At 40.1% G+C, this 19218-nt stretch overlaps 2 protein-coding genes across 2 annotated transcripts; one reads left to right on the top strand and one right to left on the bottom strand.

The window, feature by feature from the left end:
• Positions 1-538: 538 nt before the first annotated feature.
• LOC124408838 (ubiquitin-conjugating enzyme E2 J2) lies at positions 539-3091 on the top strand. The gene is made up of 4 exons (XM_046886081.1): positions 539-1147; positions 1269-1503; positions 1766-1894; positions 1991-3091. Exons 1-4 carry the CDS (start codon positions 1023-1025, stop codon positions 2201-2203), a joined length of 702 nt encoding a protein of 233 aa, XP_046742037.1. The 5' UTR covers positions 539-1022; the 3' UTR covers positions 2204-3091.
• A 13851-nt stretch (positions 3092-16942) lies between these two features.
• On the bottom strand, positions 16943-18975 carry LOC124409728. The gene is made up of 2 exons (XM_046887525.1): positions 18007-18975; positions 16943-17141 (listed from the first exon to the last, which is right to left on the bottom strand). The coding sequence occupies exons 1-2, from the start codon at positions 18962-18964 to the stop codon at positions 17002-17004; spliced, it is 1098 nt and encodes a 365-aa protein (XP_046743481.1). The 5' UTR covers positions 18965-18975; the 3' UTR covers positions 16943-17001.
• Positions 18976-19218: the final 243 nt, after the last annotated feature.

Below are 19218 nucleotides of genomic sequence, written 5' to 3'. Positions count from 1 at the left end.
GTTGTAATATTAAATGTTCCTAAAATATTCTTCAGTCAACGACGGTAGATATAACTTTTTGCGAGAATTTAAAGATTTCTCATCTGATCATCGACTGAGGATCGAACAAAAAAAAAAATGGAGAAAAAACCCAAGAAACAGGACGCATACTACTCGCGGGTTTTTTTTTCATTCAGAAAAAAAAAGAAAAAAAAACCTAACGCCAACAACAGTAAAATTAAGCCAAAGAAATTATTTCTGAAAAACCCAAGGATAAACTCTGTGATTAATTTTTTGTCATAGTTCTATGTTGACGCGAGATGCTTATCATACTTCCTAGTTCACGTGTACATACATCCGCGGTGGGAGCGATATAAAGATAAACTTGCGTGGCAAAATCTGTTCAGTCTACCGATGATACACTTTGCGACGTGCAAGGACACGCATAAAAAAAGAATTGAAGCTAACCGACTTCTGGTATTTGCGATTCGAATGACGAAGGTGCGCCTGAGCGTTAAGACTCGAAGTTAATGGTCATGCGTGTAGCGCACAAGTAAACTACACGGGATGTTGGATTGTTTCACTTCCGGTATACGGGTCTTCCATCATATGTTTGTGTGCCGTAAAAACTGTTGGTTGTCAAAGTTAAGATAATAGTCAAAGTCGGAAGATATTTTTTCATTCGTTGTGTTTCCTGATTCCTAACAATCGCAATAATATTCGCCCCGTATTTAGCCAGGGATTATCAAGGCTCCACGAGTGTATCCTTAAGTCGTACTTTCCCAACGCACAACTTCCAGTTAACCTTTACAACGTTGACGTGGTTTTTTTTATCGTCAAAACTGACGTCTGACTCCTCTCCGAAAATAGGTTATCACGTTATATGTATACATGTAATTAATTATATGGCGGTAATGTGGCTCGCAAAAAACAACTGAGCCTAATGTGAAAAATAATTAATACTTATTCGTGAATATAAGTGTGAAAACAGTGAAGTTCTCCTTAACAGTAGTTCCGATCAACCCAGCCTAGTTTACATATATATGGTAATAATGAATAGAAAGCCAAACACTGCTACTGCTAGATTAAAGCAAGACTATTTGAGACTGAAAAAGGACCCGGTGCCGTACGTCGTCGCTGAACCCGTTCCTTCAAATATCTTAGAATGGTAACAAAGATAATATTACTTTGCTCCTACGTCTGCGTAAAGGTTTGAACGTATAGCGTTGAACCAGGCCGCAAGTATACGACGAGCAAATTGACTTGTATATTCACTTATCTACTTACAGGCATTATGTCGTCAACGGTCCGGAAAGTACACCTTACGAGGGTGGATTTTATCACGGAAAGCTCGTATTTCCAAGGGAGTTTCCTTTCAAACCACCTAGTATATACATGACCACACCAAACGGCAGATTCAAAGTAAATACACGGCTTTGTCTATCCATATCTGACTTTCATCCAGACACATGGAACCCGGCGTGGAGTGTTTCCACCATTCTTACCGGCCTCCTTAGCTTCATGGTAAAAAGGATTCAGTATTCTCTAAAAAAAATTGAGCTGCATAGTATATTTCCTATGTACTAGTATTTCACATTGAAATTGCATATTTTGTGCAAAACATTTTACCAATGTTGTTTCAAAAAATGTCAAATACTTCACAACGAAAGGAAAACTTTATATTCTTCTTATTGTTGGCTTTAGGCAAAATGTAGAATGTTTTAAATGTATTAAAAGTATTGTGATATTGGAAAATTTTTTAAATATGCATATGGTTTTCGTACAGATTGAAAAGAGCCCAACTTTGGGCAGCATAGAGACACCAGACTATGAAAAAAGACTGTTGGCATCGCAGAGCCTTGAGTACAACCTCAAGGATAGTATATTTTGCGAATTATTCCCAGACACAGTATCGGTAAGTCGATTATCTCTTTGTTTAATGAATTTTTAAGATTCGGTTACTCACTATGCCGCAAACTGTATACACATATACAATGATTTCACTTGATAGGCTATAAAAGCAGAGTTGGAGCGCCGCAAAGAACTGGAAAAGCAGGCAAGGCATCAGTCGACAGCATCTGAAGTATCTTCGTTAATTAGAGATCAGTTTCAGAGAGAACAGAGTCCGCTTCATAGTGCCCTCACTAACCTTATTGTTATCATAGGTTTCGCCGCTTTTGCCTATACTGTGAAGTATGTTTTGAGAAGCATCGCTACCGAGTAAATTAATTCTAGTTATATCATAGACATATAATGTTCTATTCTACTGAAAACCTAAGAATGGTGTTCGTATATCTGTTATACAAACACACTAGGAGCTTCGAAAGATCTGATATCTAGCGACTGGTCGAGCAGACGTAGATGATAGTTCTTTTGTCCTGAACACGGATTTGGATGAAACAATGATCATGTTTTGATACTGAGATTGACTATTTTGTCTAATCTAACCAAGTTCATAATCAAATTGTTGAGTGAATTACTCGCATTCTCCACTCAAACACATGCATTTCCATTTTTCCTCTATATATTTTCTTTTGAACAATTGTGTGATTCAATGTTCATGTGTTATTTAGTGTTTGTATTATAATTATCGTTGAATATGCAGATTCTAAATTGCAAAACAGTAGTAATATGATAAAATATATTTCTAAAAATTTATAGAATTCCTTTTACCTTGTTATTGATTTTAATTAAGTACAATATTACCCACGAATTCGAGCAAATTTTTGTATTTATTTCACGTTTTCCATTCATGAAATAGGATGCTTGAAGAACTTTTGCATTTCTTCAACTATGGAAAAGTAATTACACAACCAAGTCTGGAATTAAGCGTGTATGTTGCTCGACCAATTAGCCATTTAATTCAATCATCATCTGCATGTCGATATGTATTATATGTATAATCCCCGATCGATGCAGGCAGTTTATGTTATCGAATTAAACAAAATGCCGCTTTCACTAATATTTCAAACATACGTTTTATTTGCAAGCATAAACATCTTTACTAGAAAACAGGCACGTTTCTGCCTCGTATCTCATCCCTATCAAATACGAACTCAGTATGAATTCAATTAGTTTCTGTGATTGAAATTAACTTGACGTTAATTTTTATTATGAAAAAAAAAACATTTCGATCGAAGACTTTTTTAAATAACTTAAAAGCGAAATATGATTAATAATAAATAGGTAAGCATAACTAAACGCTGTATGACTTTTTTAGGCACGTTCGAGAATCGCGAATGACATGTTTTCATCGATACGTCGGATGATCGTCAATTGGCAGGGCTTATTTTCAGATTTGTTAATTAAAATGCAATATTCGTCACAAAAACTTGAGGCACGAATTTGGCACAAAATTTAAAAAAGAGCATTCACAATGCACAATTGTGATATTACGTATTAGACTACGTTATTGAGTTGAATATAAGTAAAAATAATTGGGTTTAACGGTAGCATATATAACACAGACATGTTTTTATGCTTCTTGTCAGAATTTATTTCTGAACAATTTATGTTTAAATTAACGCTAGCACTTCTGCGATCGTGCCGGAAAAAATTCATGTGTAATGATGATTCCTATAAACAATAGATACATGTAAATTTTAGTGTGACTGTGGTTAATGGAAAATAATTCTTGCTTCACAGTTATCGTTAACGGTGTATAGGTTCAGTTGAAATATCGACGCATTGATATTATGTTGCAAAACGGTAGGCGTATTGCGAAAAAAATGATAACTAGTAGCTAAACGTATTATCATATTTGATTCGCAGGATCAATACTAAATGTGTAACATGCTGTTGACACAGTATTTGTTGAAATAGATTGAAAGCCACGTTTTATTCGTAGCAAATGTTAACATTATTACATTGCATCGATGTGTCGATATTTTTCGCCATTTCTTTTATCGTATTTCTAATAAAACGATTTTGGTATATCCGTCAAACCTTGGATTCAATTTGAATATAAATGAGAAAGCGTTGAACGTTTTAATGTAAATATGAAATACTTAGTGGTTCATCAAAGTAATTCGAACTTAAAATATGGATTTCTATTAAAAGTACGCTATGATGTTACGAAGACAACACGTGGTACTTCCGTATTTTAAAATCGAATGTAAAGTAGACGAATAAACAACATGGAGATAACGTCACTTCTATTGGTATTTTCAATCTTTTTATCAGAGGGATTGCTAAGCATAAGAAATCTGCTTCTCAATATAATATTTTCAGAATTAACTCATTTTTTAATCGTTGTTGAATAGTTACCCAAGCAACTTTGTCGATATCTACAAGTTGTAACGATGCTTCGAACAAAAACTAAATTTAATTAGATTCCAAATTCGCGCCCGTTACCGACGTACATACGTCACACGTTTACCTTGGCAATCCTGCGATAAGCACATAGGTACACTTGTATATTTGACAAATGTGCTAACGAAATGATAATTTCCAACTCTTCCCATAATTAGCGAACTCCAAACGTAACGCTGTATGGTTTTCGGTATTCAACGCGATGACTGCGCGTTGGAGTATCGTTGTTAAATATTGTATGTACATTTTGGATTTATTTGTAAATGGGAAATATTTTAATTACCTTATATTATATACATGATGTAAATACGATGTATGTTACTCCCGTAACACACACTGTAAAATACATTATTTGCTTAAAAAAGAAATTCCTTCGTATTCAAACCTCATCTTCCATTGCGCTCAAGCATACGCCGCTTTGTATGCAACCCGTAAATCACGGTGAATCTAGTTGTCAGCTGTGTCAGACGGTGGCGTCGATGGTGTTGATCGGAAGAACTACTTTTGCCGCTGTCAGTTTGGCGGGAATCCTCCCAAATCTGACATTCGTTTTCTTCCCTATTTTCTTGTCACGGATTCTGCGTTTGCCGGTCAATTCGCACGGAGTTTGAAAACGATGTGGTAGAAACTCGTTCAAAATAATTGATCCTGCGAAAGGTCTCAAAATTTAATGCACAACTATATCGAACCGTGACATAATTCTGACGTTCTGTCGTGCCAGCGTACAAGTCGGAAATTTGCTAATATAAATAGTGATTCGCGATTATTTCTCTTACACAAGTGAGCGGAGGTTTACCAACCGTTGTAAATGTTAGATTTCCTTTGAATGCCGCATTGTCTAAAACCGCCCGGGAGGAAGGATGCGTCGAGTAAACTCGACGAGCTCAAAGTCGATGATGTATATATACACGTGGCGGAAAAAAAACTGTTCGCTCACCTAAACCGAGCAGCTGAATTGTCATTGAAAACTCGAAGGCAGCTTACAACGGGAGAGTATTTGTCCTCAAATTACTTCTACAATGAAGTTGAAAATGCTTATAGCTCAGGTATTCCTTAAATCTGAAATCCTAAACATTGTACATGGCGATTTTCTGTGAAATTCACCAACACCAAAGTTTTTGAATGCGAATATTTTTAACTAAACAGAGCAAAGGCCACGATGATTTACGTATCCCAGGCAACTCAGCAGGCCCGATTTTCCTCTACGCAGCTGATTCGTAAACCGACGAAATCTAACTAAACATCCTCCAGATTTGTAGTCAACTGTAATTATGAGCACTTTGAAATAACAAGGAAGTGAATCGCGAGAAATGCGCATGGATTTAAGGGAATAAAATGGTTTCTTCTGATGTCCGTTTAATTCTGAAATTTATTATCACAGCTACTTTGCAATCCACGTCAAGCTTTGTGAAATATCCGGCAATTTAACATCGATCATTCCGTATATTAATGATCAATGTGCGGTTTCGTCAGAAGAAGCAAACAGCAATTTATTCCTTCGAGAAACAACAAGGAAGTGGGTTTTAGGGGTGGAATCTCGCCACCTTCCTCCGCAGCCTAACCCAACACGCCCCTGATATTCATCATCCGTAAGGCGCCAGGACATCGGGGAGATGCAGGAGATCCCACCCCGTCCTGGTCCCGTCTCGGCTCAGATCCTGCGCAAATAAGATGCACGTGTCCTTAAAAGTATCTCAAATACACCACGCTAGATGTTCCGTCGAAGGCTCACACGCACATTGATAATTTTCGGTTAACTTTATCACACGTCGTTAACTTCGAACTTGAGGGTTGACAATAATTTTCATCCTTGCGGCATCTGCGGCGTGAATAATAGGCAAAAGTCGAATCGATCTATTCCAAATTTCAAGCAACGGCCTTTTCTTTGATAGAATTCAATTGACTTCGAATATTCAAAATCTCGGAAAAGTTAGTTTCAGCTTCGCGCGGCGAGAGTCAGTATAGTTTAAATTCCCTGGAAGTGAAGATATCCTGCAGGGGCCGAGGGTAACATACGTGATTAAAAAGCGGTGACTTTGACGATATTTGCGCCGGCCCGGATATGATCCGGCGGGAGTTCGGGAAACCAATTTAAAAAGTCATCAGTCGTCCGAATAGTTCGAGGAATCGTTTTACATCTTGCTTCCTGGTCTGGCCTTCCGCTTGGAACACCGTCTCCTCGACTTTACACCGTCCTGTGATCTAGGTGCACACGCACGAGGGTATACAGAGATCACACAGAAGCTTTTCGACGTTTCGGTAGTCTCTCGTTGCCGCGAGGAAGGTTGTGTGCTGCCTCCGTCCTTGCCAGCCAATGCTCAAGATAATTAAGCGAGGGGAGGACCTCATTACGCGACTTAACGAGCTCCCTTCGCCGACCCCGAAAGCCCTTTCGAGTCCTTCTTCTCCGCCTTGGGATACATCGGCCAGGACTCTTTCCTCAATAAATCGCATTCTTCATTTCCTCCTGCAGTCCTGTCAGAGGGGCCATCCGAACGATGCGTCAGTCGACGAGTTTCAGTCCAGGAAAAATGACAGTGAATAATTATGAGGTATCATAGCAATAGAAACCCGCGATCAATGAGCGTGGAAAAAACGTAACACGGTAAGTAGGTGAAATGTTCGTTAACGTACGCTTTTATCTCCACATTAGAACTTCTACTGTAACTGGAGTTTTTATGTATATACAGTGTAATTAGACGCTCTTTAGGAGTAAGCCTGACGTCGCCATAATTGTAGACTGAAATACTATAGTCTGTTACCCAGGCAGTCTTATTTAGGTTAACAAGATTTGTTAATTGTGCACTCCGTGACGTGAAAAATCAAGTTCCTTCAGACCGTGTGACAGTGGTTAAGCTATGCACGATGTTTGGAAAGTGGTCGACGGTCTATAAGCGACTGTAGCTATTATATCCTTATGTACACAACGCCATCGTACCTCAAACCCGAGGTTGAAATTTGTTTCCTCGCATATAAACCGATAGGCGGTGTAACAAAAAGAAAGTATGAAAGAAAAAAGAAATTCAGTCGCCGTATCTATTTCTATCTTCCTGGTATAAGTGGAACCTCATGTGCAACGAGAGTCTGTATAGCAACGTATAGCTCAGGAATATGCCTTCGGTTGGGTTTAGGTGAGCCTTGCCGAGATGGAAGGCCGTGTTCTTGCACCGCGTAACTCAGCGTGGTTTACGGGACGTAACGGCCGCTATTCCCGAGGGATAAATATCATCGAATCGGCTCTAAATATGACGGGTTAAATTTGTCGGGCTAACGTCGAACAGTCAAAACACCGCGACCCCTGTCGCGTAATTATAATCGCATATGCTCGCGGGTAAAGAGACCCTTGAAAATTCAGGGTACATAATTAGGTACGGCAAGGGTTGAGGTAAGAGAATCAAGCGATTATTTACTCGAGACGGGTGTATTAAAATCATCAATACTTGGTGAAAATTTCTACTACAACAAATTTTTACAACAATTGGAGGAATTCGAAATATTTCGTACATAACTGTAAGTATGGACAGTTTTTCATGAAGAATTGTTAATTTTCTTCAAAAATTGTATAGTTCCTTGGATTTTTTTCAGTGAAAAAAAAATCTACAAGTTTTTATGAGGAACTATGCCTACTTACTATTCTGTAAAATTGTACAAAATGTCACGATTCCTCTGAAAATTTATAGAAAATGGAAATTCGCTCAATCATTTTGACCAGAGCGGATGCAGTGCGCAAAAATCTATCGTCGAAGATACGGTAAAAAAACTGCGCGGGATAAACGATCCAACCAGCAGAAAAATTCAACCGGCGATGCCTCCACGTCTCTGTAATCCGTCTTTGCGGCATCACCGTAGTCCTCGACACTTGTTTATTGCCTCGTTCATCTCCTTTTCGTTGTGCAGTAAAACCGCCTGCATCCCGCAGCTCCTCCGACTCATCGTATGTAGAATTTGCAGTATAATGTACGCACCGCAATTCTACACACGCGTCTTGTCGTCGTCGCGAAATAACTTGAGCGCGATTTTACGATCTCGTATTTGGAATCGTCCCCTAAACACCCTTGGATTGCCGAAAAGGCGAGCATGCAACACGTTGCGTTTCGAGCAGCGATTATTCTTCTCGAAATTCACGTCTCAATTCCTATCCTTTCGGTCGATAGCTCGGTTACTTAATAAAAACTAAAAAAAAATCTAACACAGTTGTTACAGGACGTGCGTAAAATTTACCACCGATTGTAAAGTCAGAGGGGTTTGAAACTGTCTTTACTTGCGCGCCTATCCTAATACCTAACCTAACTTAACTACTAATATCGATTTGCGCGCCATAATCTTCATGACGTCACTGTTTGGTACGATACTTCTCCTAACCTAACTACTAATATCGATTTGCGCGCCATAATTCTCATGACGTTACTGTTCGGTGCGATACCTAACCTAACTTAATTACATACTAATACCGAACAATGACGTCACGAGAATCATGGCGCGCGTTCAAAACAGCGAGTTTTAGATCTCGTGACTTAAATTTATAGCTATACTTTTAATCGTTCAGCTTTATTTTACTAATAAATTAAACATATGTCAAACATTCTCCTCTCGACGTAAATCTCCGATGTTTAATAGGCGAGTTGCAGTATAAAAAAGACAAAGAAAATTTACAAAATTCTTTTCTTCTTTGGCAACGAGAGACAGAAACCTCATCCCTCATGCATACGAAAAAATCGGACGATATTTTCAGATTCCTTCGGCTCATATTCGGTTGGCCAAAGAGTGAACACCATGAAAATCCATTCAATGGAGAAGGGTGGAGAACCTCGGGTGGGCCGAATTTTTACAGACCTACTTGCAGAGCAGCCTGGAGTTAAATCGTTGAAAAGTATAAGAACGATAGTCGGTCCGGAGGCAAGCCGCGATCGTAAAACGGAGTTAAAACGTACTCCCCAGCTCGGAGATCGGTCCGTTCGTCTTGTCGGTGGCAGTTACGGGAATCTGAGAAACCGGCTAATCTAAACATAGACGTATCGCGGCGCGCCCCGCGCAAACGGACCCGGGTGACAGACGGCTCAAGGATTCTTTCGTTTATACGAATTAAAACCGAGGCGGGATCCCCTCGCAAAGCGCTGCGTTATACAACGTATACAGGCTTCAACTTCTCCCTCGTCGCACTCGACTCACAATCACGAAGCTGGATGTCCGAAGATCTTATTATAAACACGATCATTTTTTTTTTTACCAATTTCGGAAACGGTATATTCGATACAGCAGCAACAAATTTCTCACCGAATTTTAGTAGTCATCACGAAATGCACGAATTTGATGATTGAAGAAAGTATTTTGAAAAAGGAACCCCGCATGGATGATTGATTGTTTGAAATTTCGGGGATAATTTAATTTACATGGATTTTTTTATGACACAGACCGTGTCAATTATCTGCCTTTTCATAACCGATATTGGACACTGTGCTACTTGTGCATTAGCAGGACAAAGCGTTGAACGAAGTGATTCTGTCACGATGCCAGAAACGTTCAACAGACGCGGATCGTTACAGTGAAAGAATATGAGTTATTGACTTCCGGAAGACAAAAGTACGCCTGATTTGCGGGACAGCGAGTAACTGCCAACTCCGATTCTACCCAAGCGCCGGTTACTATATACATATATAAGGTACTTTTAGAAACGAACGTTTAGTGGCAACCACCTTTCACACTTAGACAGCTGACGATGGCTCACAACTATATAAGTTGATTGGGATGAAGCTTTGTGTCACTGTAGGTACTTGTGTTGCGTTGGACTGGACGTTCTCTTCGTTCTCAAGATATCATTATTTTTATTACATTTTCTGGAATTTTGTTATTCAAATAATTGAAAAAGTACTGAACGGAAATGAAAAATCAGGTATAATTCTGGGTATCAGGTATCGATAATTTAAACTTACCGTTGTCTCTTCAACAAAGTTTAAAACGTGTTTCAAATTTAAGGAAAGAAATCTACTCTTTGCTGCAATTCCGTTTTATCCTGCAGCGCAGTTCGTTCGATGGATCCGAAAAAACGTCGACGAACCCTGAGAGACACGTCAAGCAGAACCGCAATGGAATCACAATAATAAAAAATTAAAAAAATTATTTCTGTCGTTAAACGTGAGCGAAAAAAATTATACCGTAAATTGGCTACAGACATAAATTTTTTTTTCCTTCCGCTCGCGTCCCGCTATCGGAAGTCAGAACTTTAGCGGTTAAGATCTTTGCAACCAGGTTCCGGCTCTTCCGATTGGTCGATAACGAATCAAATGATGTAAAAGCTCTCACGAATGAAACGATTCGTGAACTGCGGTGAGGCGGAGCTTGTAACGTCTGCTAGCGATAATATTTGCACTAACCCACGGCGATCCATTAGCCGAGGGAGTAAGGAAGGCGTGCGTCAAGTCTAGTCGGTCAGTTTTATTGAGCCAATGAAACAGACACTGCACTGCACAGGTTTCTCGTTAATTTCTACGATTCGTAGTTTCCGCTTGTGTGGCGACTTACGTTTTCGGGAAAATCTGCGTCGATCTAGGGCGTCGATTGAGCAATTAGTTACAGTTTTTTTAAATTATCAGTACAATTAATATACTGGAGCACAAATGAGAAACGAAATGGTTATGCAAAATTATACAATATTCTCCGATTTCTTTATTATATCGACTATTTCTTTTTAATATAAAAATACTGTACAATATATATAATAATATAAACGTAATATACCACGTATCCTGTATAACGTGCTAACAAAAGCTGCATGATAGCAATAACAGAGGAATGAAAAGCTAACTTTATATCCTAGACTTAATAGTTTATAAATTGTAAAAATGATGATCATCAATTATAAAGGCACAGCAAGATATAATTTACTTGGCGAGCTTTGAGAATGAATATCCTGCATTCAGCTGCATTCGATAATTTTTTGTTGCTGTTTTTTCACACCCACACACACACACACGCACATGCAGTTCGTTGTTAATAAATTATTGCATTATCCGGCCTCTGCAGAATAGGCATACCGAATGATTGTCGTCGATGTATTTACTGTTGAATATAAAATATCGTACAACTATTTGTATATAAATATTCTGAAAACCTATCGGCTAAACTATGTGTGTGTATATATATATATATAATTATTTATGGCATAATATATACAGACAAAACAGTAACAACGATGGCGACAAAATATGAATAAGCTAGCCTCAAAATTTCACTGTACAATATTATATAGAATCTAAACTTGTTCTCTCATATATTTATAACTTCACTTCTATATACTATGTGGTATTTGGTATTTTAGCTGTATGGCCAAGGCTTGGATAAAAAAAGGCACTGAAATTTAACGACGACACTTTAGGTCTGCCGATTTTTTCACATAGCACTTGAAATTTCATCTTTATACATCTTACGGTCTATTCTAAATTCTAAACGTATTTTAACTTAAACCTAAATGGGATATGCGGCTCGTAAAAACTTACAGGACTAGGAGAACCATTTCTGAATCTCTATACAAATCTTATCCTATAATGTAATCTTACATGTAATAACTGTACTATACGTATACCTAAAAATTTACGAATACGCTATTCATACTTGTCATATATATACAAATGAAAAATAAAGTATACACTTCTCATAAATACAAAACGATTATTATCATACATTTATAAACAATATACAAAAGAGAGACTTGACAAAATCGTGGCTTGATTAACGCACAAACTATATGAAAAATGTGCGTATAATATAGACAACTAGATAAACTATATACATATACACCTTCGCAATTAGAGAGTGAAATAATTTCAGGCACTTTTTGGACGTTTTCAAGTGTTAAACGGTTGGTTAATTATCTGAAACTAATAAAAAAAAAAAGAAGAAAAAAAACTCGTAGAATTATTCGGACAGTATTAATCGTTAGCCTGATATTCATTTTGAGTCCAAGTCGAGGCTGATGAAAAATCTCAACCGATAAAAGTCCGCGTTTATGAAAATTGCGCCACGTACTCAGTGTACATAAATGACACTAAATGCATTTGCAGGTTGGCCGTCACGCCGAAGTGTCATAAATTGAATTTAACGTTTTTGGCACGAGGAATTCGGCCCGACGTGTTACAACACTGGCAACACTTAACGGGCATTTGATTTGCGGGTTTTCGCTTCCCGGAGGTAGGTGTGTAGGATAAATCGGGCAGTACACATCGTCCGGTGTTCGCATTAACGTCGATGGGTCAACGAGAGTATAAGCAAGTAACTTTACGCTCCTTCGGTCTCCGAGAAATATATTGAGTGAAAGAAAAATAGAGAAGAGATGAAAAAAGAAAGAAAAAAAAAAGGTAAAAATCAGAAGAAAAAAAAACAGAAATAAAAACAACCATGTATATTTAAACAGCGTGTAGAACTGCGCAACGTCAACAATTCCCGCGCGCGTTTTAGGTAAAAGTCGAGTGATCCCTGGAGCGTCTGAAGCACCATGCAGATCCCGCAGGAGCAGCAGCATCTCATCCCCCACGACGCGACAGCTGTCCCCGTCTTTTCGAATTTTTTTACCAGCACCCCGCATCTAGTATCACTTGTACATATATATTATACGGGGTGTCCGATGAACGCGCATTTATTTTATTATCGCAGTGAGAAACGATTTTGAAAAATAAGACATTGATTTAGAATATAAGAAGAAGAAAAAGAAGAAGAAGAAATTAATATGAAATAAAAAGCTCGGTTAAACCATAGACGCGATAATTACAGACGGTATAACAACTTTCGCAGCTGAATGCTGCAGCATCCACGAGAACGGAGGAGATGCATGGACTGAACGAAATTCTATAGCCTTGTCGTTTGTTTTTATATCACCGCTAGCTGCTTATACTGCTGCTGATGCTGTAGCTGATGCTGTAGCAGCAACGTTACAAGAAGTCTCCCCCCCCCCCCCCCCCCCCGCCCACCCATCATCCCCATACGATGCAGCCGTTTCGGTGTATAACGATACAATAAGTTAGCTCCTGCTACTATCTGCTGTTGCTTCTGCTGCTGCCATGCTGCGGGAGAAGAACGACCGAAACCGAGGTGTCTTTTTTAATTGAATGCAAAGAGATTTATCGCCGCCATTACGCCGCTGTGTACCGTTTATAGGAAGGATCCAGATAAGAAAAAAATTTAGAAGAATAAGTCAGATTTATATCGAGGGGGTAGACGGAAAGGGATGAATCGATTTGCAACCTTTTTTTTTTGCAGTTTGTGGTTTTTTTTTTCTTCTTCTCTTCATTATATTCGTTATATTCCATGAAACTGCGCGGGAAAATTATATCGTAAAACATTGAGGGTGATGTTTGAAAATATAATCGGATATTCGGCGTCTGATAGAAAAAAAAAACGAAACGGAATTTGGAAATATTGGGAAGCAGAAAAAATGGTTTCAACTTTTACCCTGAGGCATTATTCGATGTTACGTGTGAATTAAGCGATATGATAGATCAGTTCATCAGCAAAATTCAATCTAACGAAAATTTGATTGTAAAAGCCAATATTTTACCCCTTGTTTGTATTGTGAATTGAATTGACTTGAAGTTCATCCTAGCTGAGGATCGTTACGTATATACCTAATTTACAATTATTGTGAGATTCTCTGATAACTTTTCCATGATGAAAATTTTCCTCGCGATATTTTCCAAGTACGATCTGTGTATTTGCGATCGTTTTATTTACCGATGGTTATAATATAGCGCGAGAGACGCGAGTACCTATAATAAAGTCGAGTCGAATCGCGGGGGTGAAATCCATTAGCGTTAAAAATCATTAACCCGTCGAAAGCGAGAACTGCATAGTCGTGCATAGTTTTAACGGTCGGGAAAGTTTGCTTTGGTTGGCTTAAAATAACTAACTCCCTTCTGAAATATTCACACGGTTATGGTTACCACGGCAGCGAGAGCGCCAAGAGGAGAGGAGAGGAGAGGAGAGGAGAGGAAAGGAAAGGAAAAGAGCTGCTGGTTTCGTGTACGAGATGAGCTATGCGTTCCGATTACCCAAACACGAATACCTACTGCGATGCACGACGAGGATTCTCTGGCTGCACCAGCTCCTTATACTTCGCAGCATCTTTACCAGGAAAGACGCTTTTAAAAGCTCAAACTCGCACTGCGCGTGCTTGCAGGCTTGGGAAAATATAATATTGTAACCGGAATGTGTCTCTCATTGCCTCGGTGATGCGGCCGATGGGCGCCGAGATACGATACTCGGACTTTTCTTTTTCCACACTTCGCTTTATTTTACGCTACGTAGAATATAGACTAAGGTATAGGTTTTCCTTGCTTCTCGGGGCGCCAAAATCCGACGTCAATGTTCAACAGGGTGACCAGAAATTTTTTCTATACAAATTACATCGCATTTCCAAATTTTCCACGACCTAAAACCTGGTTTTCTAAACCCGACATTTTGCCAGTTCTGGTAAGTCACTGAAACCTGAATCGTTCGGTTTGTTAACTCTATATAATTCCGTTCAAATTGGATTCAAATTGAAGAAAAATATGATGCACGAAGAGAAAAAAAAATCTGTTTAAGTAAATTTCTTTTGCTCGGCGAAAACAACGGTAAACTTGTTACCTCCAAAAATCATTTCTAATTCCCGTGATGAAAAAAATTGATGTTTTCAGTTCTTTCCATGACGATATAAAAAATTTCCTGACAATTTCAGGTTTTCCAGATTTTTCAGGTGTGTGGCCACCCTGTTTAATCTCCGTCGTTTTCATCGATCCACCATTTTTACAGAGTAAAAACACTGTCTCTTTGCGTTGGTTATACGTATGTACATACGTACGTAGAAGTATATATAAATATATACATATGTATAAGGGAGATAAATTTGTTGTGCAAATGACGTGCACCTCGTGTGTTTGTTTGAGGTGGTTAAGTGCCGCGCAGCGGCTTTCTCGAGTGTGACGAAAAGTTGAATGAAGAGGTAGGAGAGCTACGAGGAAAATTCAACCCCGAGAATCGAGGGCGTGCTTGCGGTAGGCAGGTATGAGATGTGCCGCACTTGCGAGTTATGCTCGACAAAGATAAGCCACTTTTCATTTCCAAGCACTTGGCTGTCTTGGAAGATTTTTTTTCCACGTATAATTCAAGCTCACTTGAGAGTGAATCGTTCGTGCAATGTTTTTCTGACAGGCATGAATTTAAAAGCTGCGAGTGGAAAATCAAACTGCCCGAGATGTTGAGACACTATATTGTCGTAATTTTCTAGTTTACACGTCTCGACGATCAATTTCGGCACTGATAATTCACGCGGGGTGAAACGAATGATTTTTTTTTTTTTTTTATTGACACGAACTGTTTTAAGAACGAAAGACAGTTGTACTTAATCTTAGTACAATATGGAACACTGATGTGCGTAGATCGGAAATAGGAGAGTAAATTTTTCTCAAAAATACTCGGATTAGAAGCGTCTGATTTGTACAATTTTTAATATGATAAGACCCGTCGATAATGGAACGAAGAGACTTTAATGGCTCCGATGTCGGTGAAAATCGACTTCCCGGATGTCTCGAATCTAATTCGTTTTCTATTTCCCTGCAGCGGTTAGTGGAAATCCCAATCCGGATTTATAAATCGAAGGAGGGCGATGCGTGCGGTTCAAGGAAGAAACGTGTCTTTTCGGTGACGGACACTTTGCTAATAACCTGCAGATACGCCGCATCACGCAGTTTATGCACAAGCTAACAGTATTCAAATGTATATCGCGTGTTAGTCAACGAAGTTACGACGATTTCTCGACGGCTGCAAAGTGTCTAATAGACCAGCACCAGCAGCATCATCACAACCGGCAGGAAACATAAATTATTTACGGTTAATGCCTAACTGTTTAAAACATGTGTGTGTGTGTGTGTGTGTCTTAAGTTTTATTCGTTGCAGAATAGCGGAAATATCGTTATATCCGTGTCGCTGCTGCTGCTGCTGCTGCTGCGGCTGCACATCTTCGCTAGCAACTGACGTCTATTTCCGGTTCTTCGTCGTAATTTTTAACAAGCGTTTGGTTAATTGCGAGGAAAAATTTATCCAGGTGAAAAACGGCGAAATTTTTGCCGAGAAAATCGACCTCGCTCATCCAGCACGTAATTATTTCGTTAATTTTCGATCCAGCGAAAATTAGGAATAAACTTTTCTCAGATATCTTAAATAGTCTCTCGACGTCACTCGCGTCACTTTCTATTAATTTCCTGAATTCTAAATTCTTGCGAATTCGCGCATGTTCTCGGCACTTTTTTTGTCACGGTATAGAGTACAAGCCTCTTCACAATTCTTAAGATTTCAACGAGATCACGAAATGAGACAGTTACGCGGTGAAGAAGAAAGGCTTTGCATCCACGCCAAGATACACAAATGCAAATAGATATTATGTACCAACATATAACAAAAAATGGTTGTTTCGCAGTTTGCCGCGTGGATGAGTTTACAAGGAATTGCGTAAATGTATAAATAATCTAATATCTGCATACAGTGGCACTTGAATTAATCCTTAAAGTGAAAAGAAGAAAAAAAAACAAAACAATCCTTCAACTATACCTTAATCTTAATCTAAAAAGTAAATATTACCGGGACGATTGCAGCAGCAGCAGCATAGAGGAAACGCCTCGAAGACATCACAATAATTGGCTCCCAGAGTAATCCGGATTAACACGCACATCGAGAAGGACGATGATTTTACAGATTAAAGTTCAAGTCACCCTCCATTCTCCACATATTAAACGCGGTCGTCAATTTGTCCTGTGCGGTATAATTTCGCGACAAAGAGGCGCTGATCTTCCTGGCCCCGAGTACAATTTTTCCGGGACTCCGTTCTCCTGAAAGAAGCGAAAAGAGTGATAAAAATCTAAGGAAAGAAAGAAAGAAAAAAAAAAAAAAAAAATCAATACGCTAAGAAAATTCTTCGAGATTGTAATGCCGTGAAAGTAACCTCGAGGTGGATATATAACTCGCGATTTTATGCGATCATTAAAACGGTCATCGGCCGGTTAACGTCTCGATGTCATTAGTCACGCAACTAAGTTATGTCCCTGTTTTCCGTCCAGCCCGTGAGGATGAGACGTCGGCTGTTTGCGGCTCGTTCGAACATGTCGAGAGTCTAAGGGTGCCGAGTGAGATAGCTACTGTTCATCTTGGTCCTGAAGGAGGATGAGGGGGTGGATGATTGAGTAAGACTTGTTGCCCGATGGCAGGTAGCGTGACTTTCGTGACTTTTGGTAGTTCGTAACTCAGAAGAAATGCGCGTAAAACAGCGGCCGCGATGATTTAAAGATCGAATTCACCCTCGAGGTGTTCTCGCAAACTCCATCACCGTAGTTGCTTGTTCGTTACAGCGAGACGAACTTGAAACAGGATGTAAAAGACGCGCGTGAGAAGAAAAATGCATCTACATTATACGCAAGACGAGATGAATACTCGTCTGCACGGGGGTCTGTTTAATTACTTTATACTCTAAACAAGCAGCAAGCAGACCGGCGACTCGTGTAAATATGACGTCTGCTCCTACCTACCATCTTCTCCGAGAAGAAGCGGGTATCGTGAAAGAACGAAGAGGGGTGGTGGTCGAAACCTGGGAGGATCGGTCTTTGGACGAATTTTGAAACTTCTACGTATCAGCTTCACTCCAGACGACGATCCTTCCAGGTTTAAATAACAGGTATACGTAACAACTCGTCGACTAACCGTTGTCCTCGAGTCCCTCCCGATTCTCGGCGCTGCAGTGAAGCACTTGATAAAGGAAGTCGATGTATCGCGTGGCGAGCTTCAGGGTCTGAATCTTGCTAAGCTTGTCGCTGGGCATTGTGGGTATGATCTGCCTAAGGGAGGCGAAGGCCTCATTGAGGTTCTGGGTCCGCTGTCTCTCCCTGTGGTTGGCCATCACCCTCTGGTTCTGTATCTCTTCGACGGTAGCGCCGCTCTTCCTGCGCACCTTAAGCTTTCCTCCGGAGGACTGGGAGTCCCCGTCGGACTCGCTGCAGTTGTCGATGCTGAGCTTCCGCTTCCGCTTCGCAACGGTAGCCGGCGGTCTCCCCCCCTCGAAGAACCCTTGCTGAACATCCGGCGATCCCGTGGCGACGATGTCCGGCTTTACCTCCGTCGGCTCCGGCTTATACTTGGCAAGTTCAGGCTTGTACTCCGTCGGCTCGGGCTTGTACTCGGCCTGGTGACCGACGTAGGTCGTCGCCGTTGGTGCCGAGGTCATCTCCTCGCCCGAGGAGTACATCTGCGGTGACGGCGTCAGGTAGAAGCTGGGCTCGTTGTCCCTGCTGGTGTGGCTGTGGTCGGATAAAAATCCGGGCGAATGATCGTCGAGCCGCCTTTCGTACTCGCCGTGGGCGTGAAGAGCTTCCCTCTCGTAAGACTGCATCTTTTGCTGTTGGTCCTGGAACTCGTAGACTATGTAAGGATGCTGCTGATAGATCTGAGGGTGGGAATGAAATCCCGGAAGCACTCGGTGCTCCGGAGCGTTGCTGAGGTCCATCAGGTGCGTCGGTGGCGAAAACCTCTCGTTGTAATGATCCGGCGAGTTGCTCGCGCTGCTTCCGGCGCTGTGAGGTATACCGGAACCGCCCCCGAGCTGGTGGTTGTAGATTCCCTGTGGCCGAAACTGACTCTGCAGGGTAACCGGCTGAGCCTGCATTTTGATTTGCTTTGGCTAGCTTTTCTCGAGTTGAAACAAAAAATATCCTTTCCCTTGTCGTTTTGTTAGTTAGTTTATTTGTTTGTTTATCTTTGTTTTTTGTATATCCCGTTTATTGTCTTCCTCTATAGCACATCGGCACGGAGCCGTTTTTTACTCTCACCAATTCGTATTCTTAGAGATTCTCAAAACATCCTTGTTGCCAATTATTTACGCGTGTTTTACTCACTTAACGTTAATTATCGAATGGTATA

The sequence above is a fragment of the Diprion similis genome, chromosome 8 (assembly GCF_021155765.1).
Source record: "Diprion similis isolate iyDipSimi1 chromosome 8, iyDipSimi1.1, whole genome shotgun sequence".
NCBI lineage: Eukaryota > Metazoa > Arthropoda > Insecta > Hymenoptera > Diprionidae > Diprion > Diprion similis.
This window is presented reverse-complemented; position numbering and strand designations above follow the sequence as displayed.